General features: G+C 42.6%; 1 protein-coding gene across 5 annotated transcripts in view; it reads right to left on the reverse strand.

Moving 5' to 3' along the window:
- Positions 1-4,825: 4,825 nt before the first annotated feature.
- The window catches only part of AGPAT3 (1-acylglycerol-3-phosphate O-acyltransferase 3), an 84,069-nt gene continuing 69,139 nt past the window's right edge, over positions 4,826-19,755 (reverse strand). For all 5 annotated transcript variants that reach the window (XM_056485129.1, XM_056485111.1, XM_056485095.1 and 2 more), the window contains 7 exons: positions 15,950-16,119; positions 15,000-15,161; positions 13,423-13,576; positions 12,904-13,006; positions 10,772-10,847; positions 8,516-8,714; positions 4,826-7,912 (listed from right to left, as the gene is read on the reverse strand). In XM_056485129.1, coding sequence (XP_056341104.1) covers positions 7,824-7,912; positions 8,516-8,714; positions 10,772-10,847; positions 12,904-13,006; positions 13,423-13,576; positions 15,000-15,161; positions 15,950-16,119 — 953 coding nt within the window. In that variant the 3' untranslated portion in view covers positions 4,826-7,823. The remainder of the gene's footprint in view (positions 7,913-8,515; positions 8,715-10,771; positions 10,848-12,903; positions 13,007-13,422; positions 13,577-14,999; positions 15,162-15,949; positions 16,120-19,755) is intronic.

Raw genomic sequence — 19,755 nt, forward strand, 5'->3', positions numbered from 1 at the left:
CTTTCCCAGCCTGTCTCCAAAGGAAGGTGCTCCAGTCCTCTTATCAACTTTGTGGCCTCCTCTGGACTTGTTCCAACAATTCTACATCCTTCTTATGCTGGGGGCACAAGAACTGCAGGTGGGGTCTCACCAGAGCAGAGCAAAGGTGGAGAATCTCCTGGGACCTGCTGCCTCCTTTTGGTGGAGGCCAGGACAGGGTTGGTTTCTGATCTGTGATTGCTCACTGCCAGTTCACCTTGAGTTTTTCATCAGTTATCACCCCCAAGTCCTTCTCTGCATGGCTGCCCTCAATCCCTTCCCTGCCCATCCCATAGGTGTGTCTGGGATTGCCCCAGAGCAGATGCAGGACCTTGCACTTTGCTTTGTTGAACTCCATGAAGTTCCCACCAGCCCCACCTCTCAGGCCTGCCAAGGTCCCTTGCTGTGGGGTGTGACAGACCACAGCTGTGGCACTGCAGGCTGGCTTCAGCTCTGTACAACAGGACCAGGGCTGGCCTTTGGTTCAGATCAGCACCTGAGTGGATCAGCTGGTGGTCTAAATACCTCCCAAAGTTACATAAGGAGAGAGGGAATTAAATAAACATTTTCCTCTCCACGTGTGGGATGGCTGAAAGAACCTAGGCAGAGAGCACTGGACTCTGACAAAAAGGTTTCTGGTTGCATACCCTTAGAATGGAAGCCCATCCTCTCCACAAATATAGGTCCTCCCACACAGTGACACATGACACCACTCATCTGTCATTTTAAGGCAGCTCAGCCCAACCTAGACTGTTCAAAGGGGAACAGATATGGGAAGAGAAAACCTACAAGAGAAGCCAAGAACCCAGTGCTTGCAGGGTAGCAAAGAGATGACCCAGAAATGTGATATTATGACACAAATGTAATTTGCTAAAGAAGAACTGATAGCCCAAGGGACAGAGCATGTATAAAGGTACAGTTATGACGTTGGTGTGCACAGGAGGAAGTGCTTTATCTTCTAGTGAAAAATACAAACTTAAAATATGTCATAGAAATGTTTGACAAATTAGTTTAATCTATAGCATCTCTGTGTACAGCTACCCTACCCTGCTGCAGTCTCAACTTCTAAGATTATACTGCTTTGGTGTTACTTTGGAGGATTCTTCAGGAAAGGAAGATACCCTCCTCCACTTTCTGATCGTTTGGAGGAGCCATGCAAAACTTTCTATATTGCTGCTATGAGTGCCTCAGCAGTGATCCATCCCTGTGCAGTTCCCAAGGACTGGCTTTGTGCAGGGAATGCCCACAGGATTAATCTGGTTCTTGCCTCCCATCCCCACAAAGTGATCCATCCAGGTTATTGCTGCAGACATATAGCCCTCACATGGGTCAGTTTGCAGGACAGAGACCAAAAAGCATAAAAAATGAAACCAAGCAAAGCAAAAAGAAAATAGCCCTTAGTGCATGTTTAGTTACAAAAAGCAGAGTGGCAAGTAGTAAAAGGATGCAGATCTCCTCGTTACATTATGGGCTGCTCAACAAACACTGGGAAAAAAAACCCAAATGCTGAGGAGTCACCCTTTTCCATTCAAGTACAATTAAACACCCTCTATTCCATCACAGTATGTACAAAATCACATACAGTTAAATAAGCAACTGAAAGCGTGAATGAGATTCTAATATACAGTACTTTCACACAGCCAAAGCTATTTTATTTTACAAGATGAGGCTTTTGCGTTCATCTTTTTTTTCTGAAAGCCCAGTAAAAACAGCGTCAACTACTTAAGCAAAATTTAAGAGACAACTTACAAAGTAAAATTTGCATAGCACTGTAAATCTGCGTATTTGTTTGGGCACACTTCTCTGTAAAAACTACAGTAGGTGACAGGGTCAGGTGTTCTCAATAGCTTCTTGTTTTTCACCAGATTCAGACACACTTCTTCTGAACATCATAAAATCAAGTGTAGGAAATAACTGTAAAAATGTACAAAAATATATACACATGCACAGTAAATGCATCATACCCTGTATAGTTTTATTACTCGTTAGATTTGGCTACTAATGATCATCTGGTGACTCAACGCTTCCCTCCGGATGCCAGGTCTGCAAGACATCAATCAGCTGAAGGAGGGCGAGTTTCCTCGGAGAGAAGGTTTGGATTAAAGCTACAGTAGTTGCTGGTGATGAGGAGTGAGCGAGGCGCCGGCTGCCGCCGGGCGCTCAGCATTCAGATGTCACAGGGGACAGCTCGGACACTGCTGAAGCACAGGGACACAAAGGGACACAGCCTGGCTCTCTGCACAGATGCACATGCACGGAGTAAAGGAGGCACACAGAACCTGCTCATGCCTCGGAGAGTAAAATTGAATTCCTCATTAGGCTCTGCTACTCTTCCTTCCTTCGCAAATTGTATTTTAGTAATTAGTAACTCAGTGTGTTTTCCTTAAGAATGCACGCTGGCCAAAATGAAAAAAGTTGTGTAAGATTGAAAATTGGTAGTGGTAACCCCCACACTAAGGAATACTTCTAATTTAAATTTTAAAAGTGCTATTATATTCTGATTGCCGCTGAAGTGTCTAATTTTAAAAGACATTTTTCTCCTAAAAAGATAAAATGCTGTTTCTGCTAGTGGTTTTTAGAAATAGACTAACTGCACTCAAATGTTCTCAACAGTGAAAGTGCACAAATAATCTTTCTTTACAGTTTCAAAAACTGAACAGTGGCTGGTAATTACAGGTATAACATTTTAAGAAATACAGGCAGCTTTCTAAAAGCCTAGAGACACCAAGGATCAGAGAAACACATTTCTCTTAGATGCCAATCCCATGTCTTCCCAGTTCTGAACTATGAAATATTTTCATGACTTTTTGTGGTGGCTAACACCTGTGGCACAGACCCTGTAATGCTGACTTCCAGAATGTTCTCACTCCAAATCACAGCAGGTAAGTAACACACAATTAACAGCCTGCAAGCACCTTGCTGCAGAGACAATCAGATAAACCAGCCTTGAAGATAAACAGGGCAGAACGAGAGTCCCCATCTGAAACAAGCCCTTAGGAGCAATTCTGACCCAAATCACGTGGACACAGCAAGGATTATTTTCTGAGTTGTCACAGGGAGGTCTCACATCCACATTAGAGTCAGAGCTTGCCTCTCACATAGTTGTGTCTGCTTTGCAAAGCTCCTGGTGATCACTCAGTTTTCTCAGAGCAAGAATTTGGCTGGACCCGTCAGTGCTCCTGCTCCTCCCAGCGATGCTCCTTGTCCTCACAGCTCCCAGCACAGCTGTCACCTGCTTCAAACCCCAGCTCCACTCTGCTCCAGCAGCTCTGGAGCTGCCTGTTATGATCAGAAGGTTCAGGAATACAGGAACAAGCAGCTGTGACACACTGGGTGGGAGTACAAATTCAGCATTCCCATCACAGGGATGAGCTTCTTGGTGCAGGCACGCAGCAAAACTTGCAGCAATTGTCTGCTGGGAATCAGAACCTTCACACCATGGCATCCAGGAGATGCTGTGAGCTATCCTGCTGCATCCCATCTTCAAAGGAAATCAAGGAATGGATTCTTCACTCTGATCTGTGTTGGCCTCCAGCGTCTGCATGAAACATTTGGGTGAGGTCTGCCCAAGCCTGGCTTTAGACTTCTTAGCAATACTTCTGCAAGATGCCAAAGTACATCAGATTGTCTGTCTTCAATCTGAAACACTCTATGTAGCATGAAGTCAGCATTATTAAAAGCCTCCAACTCCACATTTCTTCAGAAGGTACATGAAGCAAAACCAGGTTTTGGGGTAGTCCCAAGACAGAAACAGTACTTTCAGCAAATATCTGATGGACAGTGACTCCCTTGCTTTCTCATTATTACAACCCTTAGTAAAAACCTGGTCCCAGCTCCCTTTCACCACAGGGACCTGTTGCCAGGTAGGGAGGGCCTGGGTGGACAGGCCTGGGAAGGTCTTCTCTTCCCTGCTAAAAGTTTTGCTTTGAAGCAGCAAAGTTGTGTTATCACAAACACAACCCTGTCACTTCAGACCTAGGGCTGTTCAACCAGTACCAAAATTCAGGAAGAGAAAACCCCAGCCATGTGAGACAACTGCTGTAGGACTGGTTGAACTGGAAAGCTCCAAGTTCCTGCTGAGGTTGTAACCAAACCATCTGTAGAAGATACAGGTGAGAAAATATACAGACATCAGTGATGGAGACAAGAGGTACCACGTGAAAGTGAGCAGACACACTCACTTTTCCTGTGAATACCAGGCAATTAGCACACAGGCAGCAGTCAGATTCATTGGTCAACAATTAAGTGTAGAGCCCTTCGAGATAAGTTAAAGCAGAACAAAGGAACATTGCCCATGCTCTTTGTGCAGGAGACAGATATTTTGCTCAGTGATGCAAAGTCAATTGCAAGAGCACATTCAGCCCACAATGAGCAAGAGAGAACTGTAATCCTACCGAGCCAAGGCCTCTGGATACCACGTCCTTCTTCAGCATCAGCTCTCTGTGCCTTCCTAACTCAGAGATGCCACTTGGCCAGCAGTCCCTGAGCTCTCTCCCCAGGTTCCTAGATGCAGGTCAACATGATGCTACTTTGGAACTGCAAATCCCACTTGGGAGAGCAGCAGCATTGCAGTGACAATGACAAGTGCTGCCAAGGCCAAGAGCACACAGCTATCATCTGTCCACGTTAGTCTGAGAACCATTCCTCTTCGGAGTCAATGGCAGTCAGCTTGCAAGTCCATACTGGAAAACTATTTACTCCAAACAAATAAGCAACAAATGAAAATTCTGAAAGGTGGAGAGAAAAAACACTCCTATAGCTGTAAGTTTATTAAACCTAGCATGGTTGAAAAGCAAAAGACGAAAAACATGATATATTTTTGTTTATTATTGCTCTTAAAGGGCTTGGTAGTCAAATATACAAGCTATGCTCTATTAAACCAGAAGAAAATAAGATATAAAATCTATGTTCACTTTTCCAATCCAATCCACCTGCTAATCTTCATTAGTAACATCAACTTCAGCTATTTCCAGTCATTTTAATTTATACATACTCTGTGTACGTGTGCGCGCGTGTATAAAACCCTATTTGAGAGAGAAAATCCAAAATGAAGAGATTCGTGTTGGTTTTGTACTGTTTTTGTGCACTGCTGTAGGTTTCAGTTTTTCAAGTGGTTACTGATATGTCTGTTTAGAAGAGCAAAATTTAAGTATCTGATGATGTATTTATTGTATTTTCAAAAAGAAAGCATGACCAATAAGTTATGATAAGAAAATATGACATGTTGATTATTCTCCCCTTGATGTACATGCACTAATCCCATGATCCTGAATAGGGAGTTACATGCACTAAGAGGAGAAAAGGATCCTGTAAAGAGAAAGGCTATTAATTCCTTTCTGCTCTAAGCAGCTCCCCTCTTCTCAGCATTAAGAAGGGATTTATCTTGTGAAATTCTTGTCATGCCCATTAATATACTGCTCAAAATGTAAGTATAAAACAGTCAATGGTCAGCCTGCTTTGCAAGCCTCTTCTGCTAAGCCAGTACAATTTATATATACTCAATATCATCTTCAGGAAGCAAGTATACAGCATTTAAAACATCTTTCTAGGAAGCAAGAATTATACCCATTACTGAATTACTTAAGAAAAAAAAAAAAGAAAAAAAAAAAAAAAAAGAAAGACCCCCCTTCCCTCCCCGCACTGTTCTCAGTCCTCTGGTTAAAAACAGGGAAAAGCCAGAGTTAACTTTATGAGCATTTGGATGTCTGACTGTATTTGAAGACAAAGTACAAAAACATCCAGAAAGGAAAACAGAGTTATGGCTAGGCTCTGCTCTCCTCAGTTCCCAAAGGATATTTCAAATTCCACTAGCATTTGCAACAACTTGCAGCCCCTCTCTTAGGGAAGATTTATTGAGGGGACAAAGATGACACACTAGCATTGGGGGTCTGGGTACAAGGATTCAGCAAGGTGGAGTCTAACAGGAGACAGACAGAACTCAGGTCATCCTTCAAATGCTCTTGTTGAAAAGACCACAAATAAAAATCAAGTGCATGACAGAACAAGTGATTAATGACCCCAAGTAAAATATTTTTCTAAGTTACAAAATTGCTCTTCCAGTGTTTGAAAACAGAAAAACCTGTGGGAGAAGAGGTTACATTCCAACAGTTAAGAGCAAATTCAGAAAGAAGGTAAATTATTACTCTTATCTTGGTTAGTGGAGCAAAGATGAAAACAACAACCGGTGCTTTGATAAAATCTGCTCTTTACAAAAGTGAGATAAATATTCTAGTGGCAGTTGGGTTAAAGATACAGACCCTGAGGGTGAGCTTCTGCCCTCAGCTGCAGATCTGCAACTCATTTCACCCACTACTGCGAGCAGCCAAACACAGACTGTGACCTTCAGACTTGAACATACAGGTACAGGTACCATCTGTTTGCAAATGATTCTCCAGCTATGCATACAGCAGCAACCTACAGAAATCTCTGAATGTGCGTTTGTAAAAATGGAAAGAAAAGAAAGAAAAGGAAAAAAAGGAGACAGGTACAGACATGATTCTGAGCTCTAATTTTCAGTGAAAAAGACCAAAATGTCAACAAGCAAAACTAAAGATACTTAAAATCCCTGAAGAGACCTTATATTCTTTCTAATGCTTTAACAGCACAGCTCACCTTGCAAAAAACTTCACATGGACATCTAAAGCATGACCAAGTCAAAAGAGCAGCACACCTATCCTGACACACACAGGGTAAGGTCCTGGCCCCATCTGAATCCATGCCCAAACTCTCATTAGAAGTTCAAGAGATGTCAGCATTCAAAATCTGACTGCTACAGACCTCTCCTTTTCACATTTTGAAAACTATTGTGCTGATTTCTAGTGCTGCCTCCCAGTTTACTGAGAGAGGTTGGCTGAACTGGACTTTGGTAATGAGAGATGTGAGTAGAAATAGAAGGAGAATTGAAAAAATTTCCTTCTTTGCACAACTCTAAATCCCACAGTCAACCACTAATTCAAAAAACTGCAAACAAGCCCAAACAGATTAAAAATTATGGAACATGTTTGATGTGACACAGGGCAAATAGCACTCCAGACTGAAGTAATATTTCGAAATTAAACAGCCTTGAGCAGCTAGCAGGAGACAGGATGAGAATTTTCTCCTACTGGATCTGTTCTATGGGATGTGCTGATGGATTGGACATCTATGGGATTTGCTGATGGAGTTTGGACATGCTGCTTCCAAACTCCACTATCCATTCTCCTGCATTACAGAAGTCTTAAGATGTTGCCTGAAAATAAGAAGTGTCAGTGTAACATACAAACAGGATTTCATCTGTAGCCATGACAACACAGCCAAAAAGACTCTAACCCAAGGAACACCTGTCAATTCATTTAAGGAGGGTGTTTTTTCCTGGCTCATTAGTAAAAGAAGTTGAAAATCAATAAACATTACGTTGGCTTTAGCAAGAGGAAACATTCAATGGCTCCTGTTGTAAAAGTGAGTGTAGTGCTCTTGACAGAAACCAGTGTTTTCAGTCATCTGAAGATACACATGGCCATGGCCAATGCCCTCTTTTCTCCCCCACCCCAATCCCCCAACAAAGCAAGAAAAATTAGTTTCTTCTTCCACCCCACCCCAGATTTTCTCCCACAGCTTGACTACAGTAATCCTTGAAGAGGCAGAAGGTTGGTGCATTCTCTTCAGCCGATGCCTCCAACTTCTTCATTCTTGGCTCAAGTTTTATTCATTAATATTAGTCATCAGTTATTAAGAAAAAGATAGTTTCTAAGTGTTTGTTGTTGTTTTTTAACTGAAGTTAATCGGATACCATAGTCTGGTTATATGTGCTGAACTGCAGCTGTCAGTTATTCCTTTTTCTTGAATTCCTGGTTGCCATAGCTGGAGCCTTTTTCTATTTCAGTTACTCCTATCAGTCTACGAACTCCAAAGGAAGCTTTAAAATATAACAGAGAAATGAGAGGCACGTTAAAACCAGTCCAAGCATCTAGGAAGTTACATGTAAACACACAAGCAGAACCCACATGAGTTAACCCAATCCCCAAGTCAGCACTGACCACCAGGTCAAATGACACTCAAACAGAGGGACAATCCAGATTTAAAAATATAATTACTGCTCTCTTGGTTAAAGGACATGTAGCATGAACCCTCCCTCTACTTTCCCTACTTTTATTGTTAGGGGGTTTTTGTTGTGGGGGTGGGGGGGGAAATTTGGTGGTATTTATGTATTTTTTGTTTGTGGTGGTGGTTTTGTTTGCTTGTTTTTAAAATTCACAGATAAGTTGTCCAGTAAAAGTATTTTTCCTTCAGGCACCATAATAATGGGCTACCTGCTACTACTACAGTTTTTGCTTAAGATAGGAAAGCAAATTTGCCCAGATTAAAGCTTTTGAAACAAAAGTGCTGTACAATAGAAAGACTAATAAGCAAGCTCCAAATGTTTTCCTTCAAGCCCCGTTCTTATTAATAAATACACAGAACTTATTGGAGGCAAAGGATCCTGTTATGCTGGGATTAGCATCTTCTCTATGTTTATTACCTGCTCCTACAAGTCCCAGGAATGCAAGGATAAGGAGAGGTGATCCACTTGCAAATACTCCAAAGCCAAATGTGAAGAGAGGAGAGAGGAGAACTGTGGCCCAAAAAAGAAAATTTAGGAGAGTCCATGGTCTCCTAGGAGGTTTAAACTGCTTGCCAGGAAATACACCTTCCTGATTATACATCTCTTGCAAAGCATCCTGGGGGAAAGAGAAAAGAAAACAGGTTCATAATGTTTGCAGCAAGCAGCCCAAGATTAGTCAGCTCCAGGACAGTATCTGTGGTACAAACTCACCAAGAGTGCACAGCATCCAATTCCATCTGCTGTCACTTGTTTGAGCATTTCTGTTGACCATCCAAGTGACCTTTAAGCCTTTTGAAGGCAATTTTGGCACCATCACAAACTGAAACTCGACCATCCTCTCCACTACCATATACCTTCATCGTGCCTGTTAATTGCTTAGGAATTTAGGGCAGCTTCAGGCCACAGACCAGTTCAGACACTGCCAGCCCTCTTAGCTGAGAGCTTTTCCTTCCTGTTCTTACTTCCAGAAAGGCCAGCATGATTCAGCAAAGCTCAGCAGGAAAATGCTGTATGGAGAGCCAGGAGGGGAGGGCAAGGCACGAGCTGGGAGCAGAGACAGCACCACAGCAGCCCAAATCCCAGCCCAGCCACTGAGCCACTGCATCCCAGCTGAGCCTGCAGAGCTGCAATCCTGGAACACAGCCCCCCACCTTCCCTCAGGCTGTAAAACTGTTCTTTCAGGTTTCCAAGCCATTACCAAGGATGGCTCAAGTCTGGCTATTTCTTGTTTTTATTTCTTATTTTTTTAAATTTCCCTTACAAAGGACTGAGAAGTGCAAAGCATTCCTTGCCAATAACAGCCTTTTTGAGGACACATCCTCTGCAGGAAGAGGATTCCAGTTACAAAGTCATTGTAATATATGGAATAAGAGGATTCCAGTTGCAAAGTACTGCTAACACTGTAAAATCAACATGTATAATACCTCCCTGTCAACATCTCACAACAAAGTTGAACAGAGGTACAGCCAACATCAGGAGGGATGAGAGGAAATGGTGTCACATTGCACCAGGGGAGGGCCAGATTGGACATTAGGAAAAAAAAATTTCATGGGAAGGGTTGTCAGGCAGTAAGACTGTGGAGGGAACTGGTGGAGTCATCATCCCTGGCAGTGTTAAAAAAACCCATATGGATTTGGCACTTGAGGACATGGTTTAGTGGTGAACATGGTGCTGCTGGGTTGACAGGTGAACTCTTTGCTCTTAGAACCCTTTTTCAACCTCAAAGACTCTTTGGTTCTACAGACCTGCTAAGGGGAGGTGGGGGAGAAGAATTACTGCTCTTGTAAGATAACCTCTCTCCTTAACTGAATCAGAGTTCAGATATTCAAACAAATTAGGTTGAAATAAATATAACGAAACTCAGAACAATTTGCTGCCTACCTAGAGACTGAGCATAAGCCTGGCAATGCTGCAGCACAGGTCACTATAGCTGGGAAAGCCCAGGATACTTAAACTCTCTGTGCTCTGCTGTCTTCTCATGAAGATAAGAAACACAGAAATCAAGATACACTTTTCATGTTCAATAATCCAGCACTTAGGGCTGGACAACAATTACAGCTCCCTCATACGCCCCACAGAAGTGTTAAATCTGTGGTTGAGAAAATAACCATCTAAGGTTAGAAAAAGGAATGACACAAGGAAAAGCTGTGAGGCATCTGAAGGCATGCTGGGCATGTGCTCTGTCAGTTTTTGGTAGCAGATCCCAGGGACTGTCTGTCCCATGTCACACACTGCAGAAGTATTACCAGGAGGCAGAAGAAAAGTGACAGTGGGAGAAAAATGAAAGCAAGGAACAATTGCTGCTGAAAGCCAGGACTGGCTGTCCCTGACAGACAGTTATCACTCTTCTCAAGTGCCTAAAAACACCCACAGGGAACATGGAGCTTTTAGAAATGCAGGACAGAGATCCAAGCACTGAAAAATGTAAAAAGACATTGGATTGCTATTAGTCTTCCACAGCCCAGGCAAATCTCTGAATTCCACTGTGTTTCCTGCAATTTGAGCCCTCTGCTGCCAAGGGGCTCCTCTGTCCTGCTCCTTCCAGCACTTTGAGGGATGGCTGCCTGGTTATACATGATATCCTCTCCATCCAGGGCAAGAGTGTGTATTACTCACTGCCTTAATACACTCCCCTGTGCAAGTCCCAAAAGAAGAGAAAGCAAAGCTATTTACCTTTTCCTGGTAAAGCTTATGAAGCCAGTTTGCAGCTTCCTTTTCATCTTGAGGGATATCTTCCAGAGGAAATCTCCTAGTTTAGTAGAGAGATTAAAAAATTGAAAGAAGGAAACAAAAAAAAAAAAAAAAAACCAAAAAAAAAAAAAGAAAAAAAAAGAAAAAAAAAAAAAAGAAGGGAAAATCCACAAGCTCCTGTCAGTTTCAGAGCACAAATAAGCATTATTTATTTTGGAAGTAATGGGAGAGGCAACAAAACATTCACTTTATACCATCTCTAAGGAAAAGGTGCAGTTGTCCCTCTGCCCCTGCAGCCCCACAGATGAGGGGGCAGTTCTGGGGTGTGTGACAATTATGGCCATGCCAGCCCTGCCCTGCCCTCCCTGAGACCAGGAGCCTTGTCAGAGCCAACCACTCATTCCCCTGCACACATTCATTTTCTGAGACCCAACCCAAACCCCTCTGTAATTCTGTAAATATGTTCTAACACATTTCTAATGATTTCTGCATCCCATCAGCCAACTGAACACCAGATCTGGCAGATGTACTTACACGAGCTCTAACAAGATAAACTGCTCAATTCATATAAATGATGCTCAATAAAAGCTCAGTGAAAAGTCATTTGCTGACAGCTTTCTGGTGAAGCTGCTGTGCTGTTGCTGTCACCACTAGAGGGGACTCACAGCAATAGCATTTGGTGAATTCCTGATTATTTCCTCTGGAGGCAGTGGGGATAAAGACTGGAGCCACTGCAGAGCTAAGCTGCTTACCTCTGCACAGGTAACTACGTCTGCACACACAAAGAACAAGAGCTTATGTGCCTCCCTCCTCTGAGCTACAATAAGTCTGCTGGCACAATAAGGACATGCTCCATTTTCAAAAAAAATGTGTGTAAAATTAGTCTTACTCTCATAGCTTCTTCCCAACAACAGAGAAAAAGTGTAGAAAAGCACCTTCAGAATATTAATTCCATCCACAAACATTTTAAATCAAAATTATCTAATAATCTAAATTATCTATTATTGTAGGGCACAATTAGTAATTTTACCTGGCAACATCATCCTCAACAGAATTTTACAAACCCAAACCTCTTCTAATGCTATTGAAAACTACATTTCTCTTCTTCTCTTCATTAACCCTCCAAGAAATGAAATAAAATTGCACCTCCATTAGAAAAAAAAGTATATTTAACTGAAGGCTGCCACAGTTCAGTGTATAATTAATAATTATACAGAAGTGCATCCATGCATGTCCACCTCAGATCCAGCTAGATATCCCACATGCACCTGCCATCAGTGTGGAATTACAGGTGGAACTGCCTGACCAGCTGTTTTGCTGGCTGGCAAATTGCTCACTCTCCTCATCAGGAAAATGTTTGGCAAGTGTACATAGTGAAAATGAAACCCCTTGCAAATGAGCAACTCCACCTCTCCATGGACAGCTCCACAGTCATCTTTTCAGCTGAGAGACTAAAATGTTGTGGATGTTGCAGCAACACACAGACCCAAGGCCAGGGGAGAAAGGAGAAAGGCTTATTTTTGTTTTTTTAACTTTTAAAAAATAATCATCAGCCTTGTCACCAGAATACAGCAATGTTTTCCAAAGGGTGGGTGAATCCCCCAAAGAAGCAGAAGCAAACTGTCCAAATAACTGTGGAAAGAATAATCAGGTCATGTCTCAGGCCCAAACATAAAAGGGAAAAGAAGAAGTTCAACAGGATTGGTAGTGTTTATGATCACAAGGAAGCCTTTGAAGCAGAAGGCAGCAAAGAGAAAGCAAGAAAGAGAAGGGGGAGGTGTGTGCATGTAAATGTGTGTGCTGCATGGGGTTAGGTGTTAGCAGCCACTCTTTGAGGCAAAGGAGCAGTGAGGAATGTGAGCAATGTCCCACCTCATTCCTGCAATGTCTGAATTTCAGCATTTTTAAATTTCTAATCTGCTGATCAGACCATGTGAGTGAGGGAGGGAAACTGGCATGTAAAGGAGCTTTAGACTGTTTACTACAAGGGACCACTGAAGCTGCAGGACAAGGAGAAGTGGACATAGGAAAGGAAATTACCCTCTAAAATCTGAATGTACCTCAATGTGCCCAAGTATGCACCTTAGGGCTCGCCTCCATCAGTATATGCTCACCTTACACACATATCTGCTTCATATTTCTTTCCATAAAGAATTCCTAATAAAGATGGGTTCTTGTTTCCTCTGAAATTTAGTGTTACATCATACACTGCTGAAACTGTTAAAAAAAAGAAAAAGAAAACAGGGCTGTTACAGCAGCACTTCTAGCAAGCACCTTCTGGCATCCTTGCTTGAGATAGCAACAGAGTCTTGTGCAAGCCTTGCATTAATGATGTATCAGAGTCCTTCACTATTTTGTGTTTACACATCACATTTATTCTGCACCAGCCCCCTGACACTCCCAGCTCTGTAAAACACCAGATGACTTGATGAACTAAGTAACATAAAAAGGTTTTTAGTACTTTTTAAGACTGGCATCTGACAGCTCTGTGGCAATTTGCAAATTACCAGCTGCCACACTAGATCCTCATTACTGCCAGCTCACTAATTGTAATGAACAAGAGAGCAGACTATGCCCTGCTACACAAAGTGTGCTAAAAAACACATTGCAAGTGCTGCAAAGCTTGGCAGTACCTGTTCCCCTGAGACACTGGACAGCAGTGGTGAAACCTTTGGTTCTGGGCAACAGGTGGTATTTCAGTTTAGGCAACCCCTTGGACTCAGCTACTTCCATGCTGATGCGGTGCTTGGTCTCTGTGAAACGAGTTCCTTCACAGTACAGCAGAAACTGTGCAAGGCAAAAGCAGAAAAACACCCAAGGAGATCTTGAGACATCAAAAGAAGTCCAGCAGTATACTGAGAATTTGTGCAAGATCAACACACACGTGCACACACTTCAATTGTCTCATCTCTTCACCAAGTATGAGCATAAGCACCAACTCCCAACTCGTGTGCCATTACCTTCACATTTAACAACACTTGTACCAAATTTAAAGTGACACAAAGACAGCCCTAATTGTGGCATTTAGAATGCACAGAATTTAGGAAATTGATCAGCTCAAGTCAATTTTAATCATGATTTCAATTACCAAGCAGGAAGTCTTGATTTAAATAATCAATGCTAACTACATTTTGCACTTATATTTTTTAATTGTCTTCCCTAGAGACTAGTCCTTTGTTCTCAGTTGTAGAATCATTAAAATGTATAGATCTGAAGCTCAAGTTCAGTCTTGAGATTTTCTAATTGGTAGGGTTTTTCTGTTTTTTCTTTTCTTCCTCACACTAATCAGGAAGATATATTCAATATAATTCATATCCATATATTCAAGCAATTAAGTAGCTTAAAATACATTCCCCAGATTCTTACTTCTTCTATCTTTGTAATGGCAGAAAATTACAATGCATTCACAATGTTCTAGTTAAGGCTTAATGTTTCACCATTCATTTTAACAAGCTGTACTGGATAATACTGAAAATTAACTTAAAATGCATAAAAAGCCTCTTAATGTTTTATAAGCCAAATAATTGTACATTACATGTGCTGCTATAAAAGCAAAACTGATAATTCATCAAAACCTTTGCATTTGAAGCTCTAAGAAGGTTAATGGGTTGATTACACCACTGTGCTGCTGCAGTGAAGTCTAACAGCATTGCACACAATAAAACAGAGATGTTTTACCCTTGATTTTAAATAATGCCAAAATAAAAAGGAAAAAAATATAACTGCAGAAGCAGATATAAGCTTGCCATATGTTCTCACAGAGACTTTTTGGGAAACCAGTAATTTCACAGATCAACACACACACTAACAGAAACTTTCTATCAAAATCCATGGTCTGTGCAGTCAAATTCACTCGCTTCTCCAAAAAAGATTTTTGTTTATGAGTCTTTTCAGCTGACCTCAGAGGATGTTACACAGATGGAGTAAGCAAATATAGGCTTTTTAATAGGTAAAAATAAGTCTGGATAAAATCACTTAGCATCACACAAGCCTGATTTATCAGTGAGTATCAACTGCTTCCCAAATGACTTCCCTTCCAACAGCAGTGTCCTACCAGCATATCCCAAAATCTGAAACAGAGCATGGCTGTTCTGTGACAGCTCCTGGAAGTGAGCAAGCACACCCTCTCCTGACACACAAAGCCACAGGCACCAGTCTGTCACCACTTCACTTCTAGCAGCCAACAGCAGAGCAGGGACTCAACACTTACCCACATGTACTCAGGATAATCAGACAAACGTTTCAATCCCTCAATAACTGTATCTCTGTCCTCTTCCCATTTCCTTTTGCAGAAAACAATCTCAAGGAAGTACCACGTCCAGCCAATTAGGGGCACATATAGCAGCTCTCTCTTAGCAAGAACTTTGGAACTCTTGGAGAAAAAAAAAAACAAAAGTGACAATCCAAAAATGTCATCTGCTGATTTGTGCAATGAGGTCAAACACATTAAAGCTAAGATGATGGAGGTGTATCTGGGAACTAAAATGCAAATAAACTGTTTATAGATGGGTTTTGTGGGAGACCAGGGTGTTCCCCTGGCTTCCCTGGATGCCTCTAAACCCCCCTGGCAGGGGTCTCAAAGGCCTTGGCACAGTACCCAGGACCCCTGTGGACTGGATTTTAGCCCCTGGGAAAAATTACTGACATTGTAGGAAGAATTACAAGTCACAAAAAATAAGTAGAGTGTAAATTAGATTATTAGAAGGTAGAAAAGTGAATTTTTAGAAATGTTTATATTAGGGGGTTTGGAGCTAATATGGAGGATTTTGGGCATGGTATGTCTTTTCTTTCTTCTTCTTCTTCATGCCATCCATGTTTGTGCCAGGATGGCACCACTGGATTGGTCTGGGACAAAGTTGGACAGTGTAATAAAATTGTCATGTATTGGAAAGTAATTATAAATATTAGGTATGTAATTTATAGCAGAAAAGATAAGACCTGCCCTCTTGACCAGCGTGCTAGACAGATCTCTGTGCCTCAGAGAAAGAACTTAGACAAGAAACAATGAACAACCTTGGAAACCCTGACAAACAGCTTCTGCCTTTTCCTCAGTGATCAGGCTGGGAAAGCTGAACTTTACAGCACCTACAGGTGCTGCTGTGGGGAGCTCAGGCACAGAGAGGGGTTTGGGGCAGAGGAAGGGAGCTGCTGCCCACGTACCCCCAGCACCCCGAAGCGCTCCGTCATGGTCCAGCCGCACAGGAAGTCGATCTCGAAGTTGTGGTTGAGGATGATGATGACGTGCTCCTTCCCAAAGGTTTTCACCGTGGCCTCGTCTGAGAACAGGGTGCACTCTGTGCCTGACCACCATTCCAGCAGCATCACCAACTCTAGCAGGCATGGAGAAGGTGGAGAGGGGAGTTAGAGTTTCATCCTCAGCCCCGTTCCCTGCCCGGCCTCTCCTGACTCCCAGCACTGTCCCCTTCCCAAACCACCCAGCAGAGAGGAAACACAAGCTTGGCAGGGTACAGACCAAACCACATTACCACCCCTAAGCAGTATTTAAGGCACCAGACATATGCATTATGGATAAGCAAGTTTTTAACAGCAGCATGTCTGGGCATTGCAATTACAAATGCAAAATTTCATGACCACTGGAAAAAAAAAGCCCAAAGACTTTTATGCCTGAAAACAGACAGTGGAGCTGTTGATTGCTCCACAGTTCCTCCCAGGTGGGGTACAAATTATGTATAGATGCAGCCTAATGCTTTTGCTCCACATGAAACAAGCCTTATGGAGGTAAACAGACCAATAAAGGTTTTTTACAGGGATGCAGTGACATAGATCTTCTGTGATAGATTTTAATATTACAACACAGGGCTCTAATTGTTCTGCATTATGATCATCAACACAGAGTTAAAAACAGCAGAGAATTGATCTAATTTATCAAAATACCTGGGAAAAGACAGAAATGGTAAATTGTGTCTCCCTTTTACTGCAAAAGAATGAGTCCTTTTCCCTCCATTTACTCCAACTTTAAAGTAACACAGCAATTCTGATTCCACTCTGAACATTTGTTTTACCCTTTCTTATTTTCCACCTCCCCTTTTTTCATCATAAAACTCCCTTCCACTTAAATCCAGCATGCACTGACTGTAGTTGCTATGGTTAGCTTATTTCCCTCATTTCAGTACATCGAGGCAGATGGAAAGCATTGCTTGCATCATGGGACAACTATAAAAAGTATGAGAATAGTTCATCCTCCCAGTAGGAAGATTTGCTTCCCTGCAAACCACAGTCATTGGTATTTTCTCATTTCAATGAGACATGGATGAAATAAAAATGTGGTTGCACAAATACAGCAGTTAAGAAGAGTCCAACCCTTCTCACATGACTACACCTGCAGGGTTCCCCCTCTGTTCCCTCTATCAAGCTCTGCCTGGAGGTTTTTCAGCTTCCCACTGGGAGATTCTGGTTTTGCCAAACAGGGCAGCACCTTCCTGCACAAGGGTTCCTGATCAGTGGGATCAGACAAGGTCATCAATCCACACTGCTGAACTAGAGGTTGGGATCCAGTCTTGCACCATCAGAGAGAAGGAAAACACAGGATTTAGGTGAACAAAGGGGAAAACCAGCCCTGGTCTGCTGAGGGTACAGAGCTCACCTAGAATGGATTGTTTTTTCACTCATGACCACTCACCCACCCACCAGGTTATTCCCCTGTATCACTTTCAGCACTTGCTCATTTGGAGGCACTACAAAGTTATGCACTTTGCTGGCCAAGAGAGCTTAACCCCAGTCAACTGGAAATATGGCAGAGGAAAGGCAGGATTGTCTTGTTCCTTCACACCAGTGCAGGTTTCTGTCATTGCTTCCCAGCTTTGTGTTCACTCTGTTCTGTTCATCTCTGCTTTTTGTTCATTCACTTCCCTTTCTCTGGGTATCCTGGCTCAGTAAAAGGGGAAAGAGGACAGCAGGAGTGTCCCCAGAGCACCTTCCAAGCAGGTGGCCAGGAGACTGGAGCAGTGGTACCAAACACATGGTGGTACTCTGAGCAATTGTCCCTTTCCATTGCTGATTGTGTACCAAGGAGGAACATCTCCTGTACCTGCTGCATTTTCTTATAAAAATTATCATCACCTGGGTAGATTTCTTCTTCAAAATCAGGGAAAAAAAAAATCTGCAGAGGTCAGTGTGGATGACATCTGCAGAACATTTCCTTCACCTTTCTCCCTAAAAGAGTGGAGGATTTGCCAGAGTTCATACTGAGAGAGGAGGGTTGACGAGCCAAAGGATTAACACGAGGAAACAGATTGTCCTTTACAAGTGTGCTGACAAATGATGTAATTATAACCAGGAGTGGGCTCATTTCCTTTTCTGGGTGTGTGGGTTACAGCTTCTTTGTGTGGCACCCATCCTGCCAATGCTGCAGCAAGAACATCCCTCTGAATGAAGGAATGGGAATGCTTGCACTGCCCAGGAGAGTTCCTGCAGGGAATCAGCAACACCTGGCTGCAGCCACCCCCTGTGGCTGGGGTTCCACACACCAAAGCAGGTGCACTTACAGCCTCACAAGCCCCTCAAAACAAAGCAAACAAGGGGCACAGCACATCCCTCAGCTGAGAGGACCAACATTTGAGAGGTTATTTTTGCAACTGGACTAACCCAAACACGCTGCACTCTCCAAAGGTGTGATTCATCTGAAGGGAGCTGACGTGGGAGAGCTGCAAGTACAGACTACCTGTCATGAATTTAGGGGTTTATGTTGAGACCTGAGAGACTTCCTTCCCCAAATGTCTGTCAGGAACATTGGGCAGAGCCCCTCTCCCTCCCCTTTGGAAGCCAGGCTTTATGTACTTGAGAGGAGATACAGTAAGAACAGAGCCTGGTTTTCAGTACAGAGCCACATACAGGATTACCTGTGTACCCCTCCCTGCACACTGATCCTCTGCCAGATGGGCAGAGCAGCTTCTCTTACAGACCCTCAGCCTAAAACTACAAACAGCTTGGAGAAAGTGAGCAAAATGCAGCATCCAGAGCAGAACACCAACCTGCTTCTCCATACTGAAATATATCTCATTATGAATGGCAACACTGGAGATACTGCATTTACACATCTTACCTAAATTGCTATAAATCATAATTGAAGAGCATATTCTGTCAGCTCTTCCATTACAGGCCATCAGCTCTCTCCAATCCCACATAACATTTACATTAATTTTCATAGTCTAAATTTCCCAATGTGTTAATTTGTAGCAGGCTTACACTAGGGGTTATCCTATGTACAACCCAATTATCTACTCAGCTTCTCCAAACCTCTTTGTGTGTGTTTGTGTGGGCTATTTCCAGTGTTTGGAGGATGTAAGACAGCAGCATTTAAAGTGTGATTGTTTCATGCACAATGCTAATGAGGGGCTGAGCCTAAAACCTTACAGAGCAAGCAGCTCATATCCTCAGAAAAGCCTAACTATTAATGCAGCAATGGTTTTCAGCATGAGATCAGATTCTAGATTATTAAAAGTACCAAGTAATTCTTACAGGCAAATTAAAAATAAAAACTCTTACATGTCCCCACTCTCATCCAACCAAACTCATTTTGAAGTTTCTACTAAGCTCTTCTATTACAATACCTTTTTTCCTGACAATTTGTCTGCTAGTCTATTTAATTTCCTCTCTCCTGTGCAGGCAGGACAAAAAGCACAGTAAAGGCAGGGACAACAAGCTTAAAAAGAGACTGAACCAGACACCTCAGTGTTTTTGTTGGTGATACTTCATAGTGATGATTTACAAAATGTGGGTGCCTGTCAGTGGACTGCTGAACTGTAATTTCAGTGTTCATTCTGGTGACTCATTTACCCAAAGTGGGAGTTGGATGCTGAGCTGAGCACTAAGGTAAGTGGCCATGCAGACTGGGAGGGGATGGAGAATGGAAACCAATTAGATGATTCACTGCTGAAACAGAAGGTGACATTTGGGCTAAGGAGCCTTCTGTACACTCCAAACATTTTCAGAAATCCAGCCCTCTA

Source organism: Oenanthe melanoleuca, chromosome 1 (genome assembly GCF_029582105.1).
Source record: "Oenanthe melanoleuca isolate GR-GAL-2019-014 chromosome 1, OMel1.0, whole genome shotgun sequence".
Taxonomy (NCBI): domain Eukaryota; kingdom Metazoa; phylum Chordata; class Aves; order Passeriformes; family Muscicapidae; genus Oenanthe; species Oenanthe melanoleuca.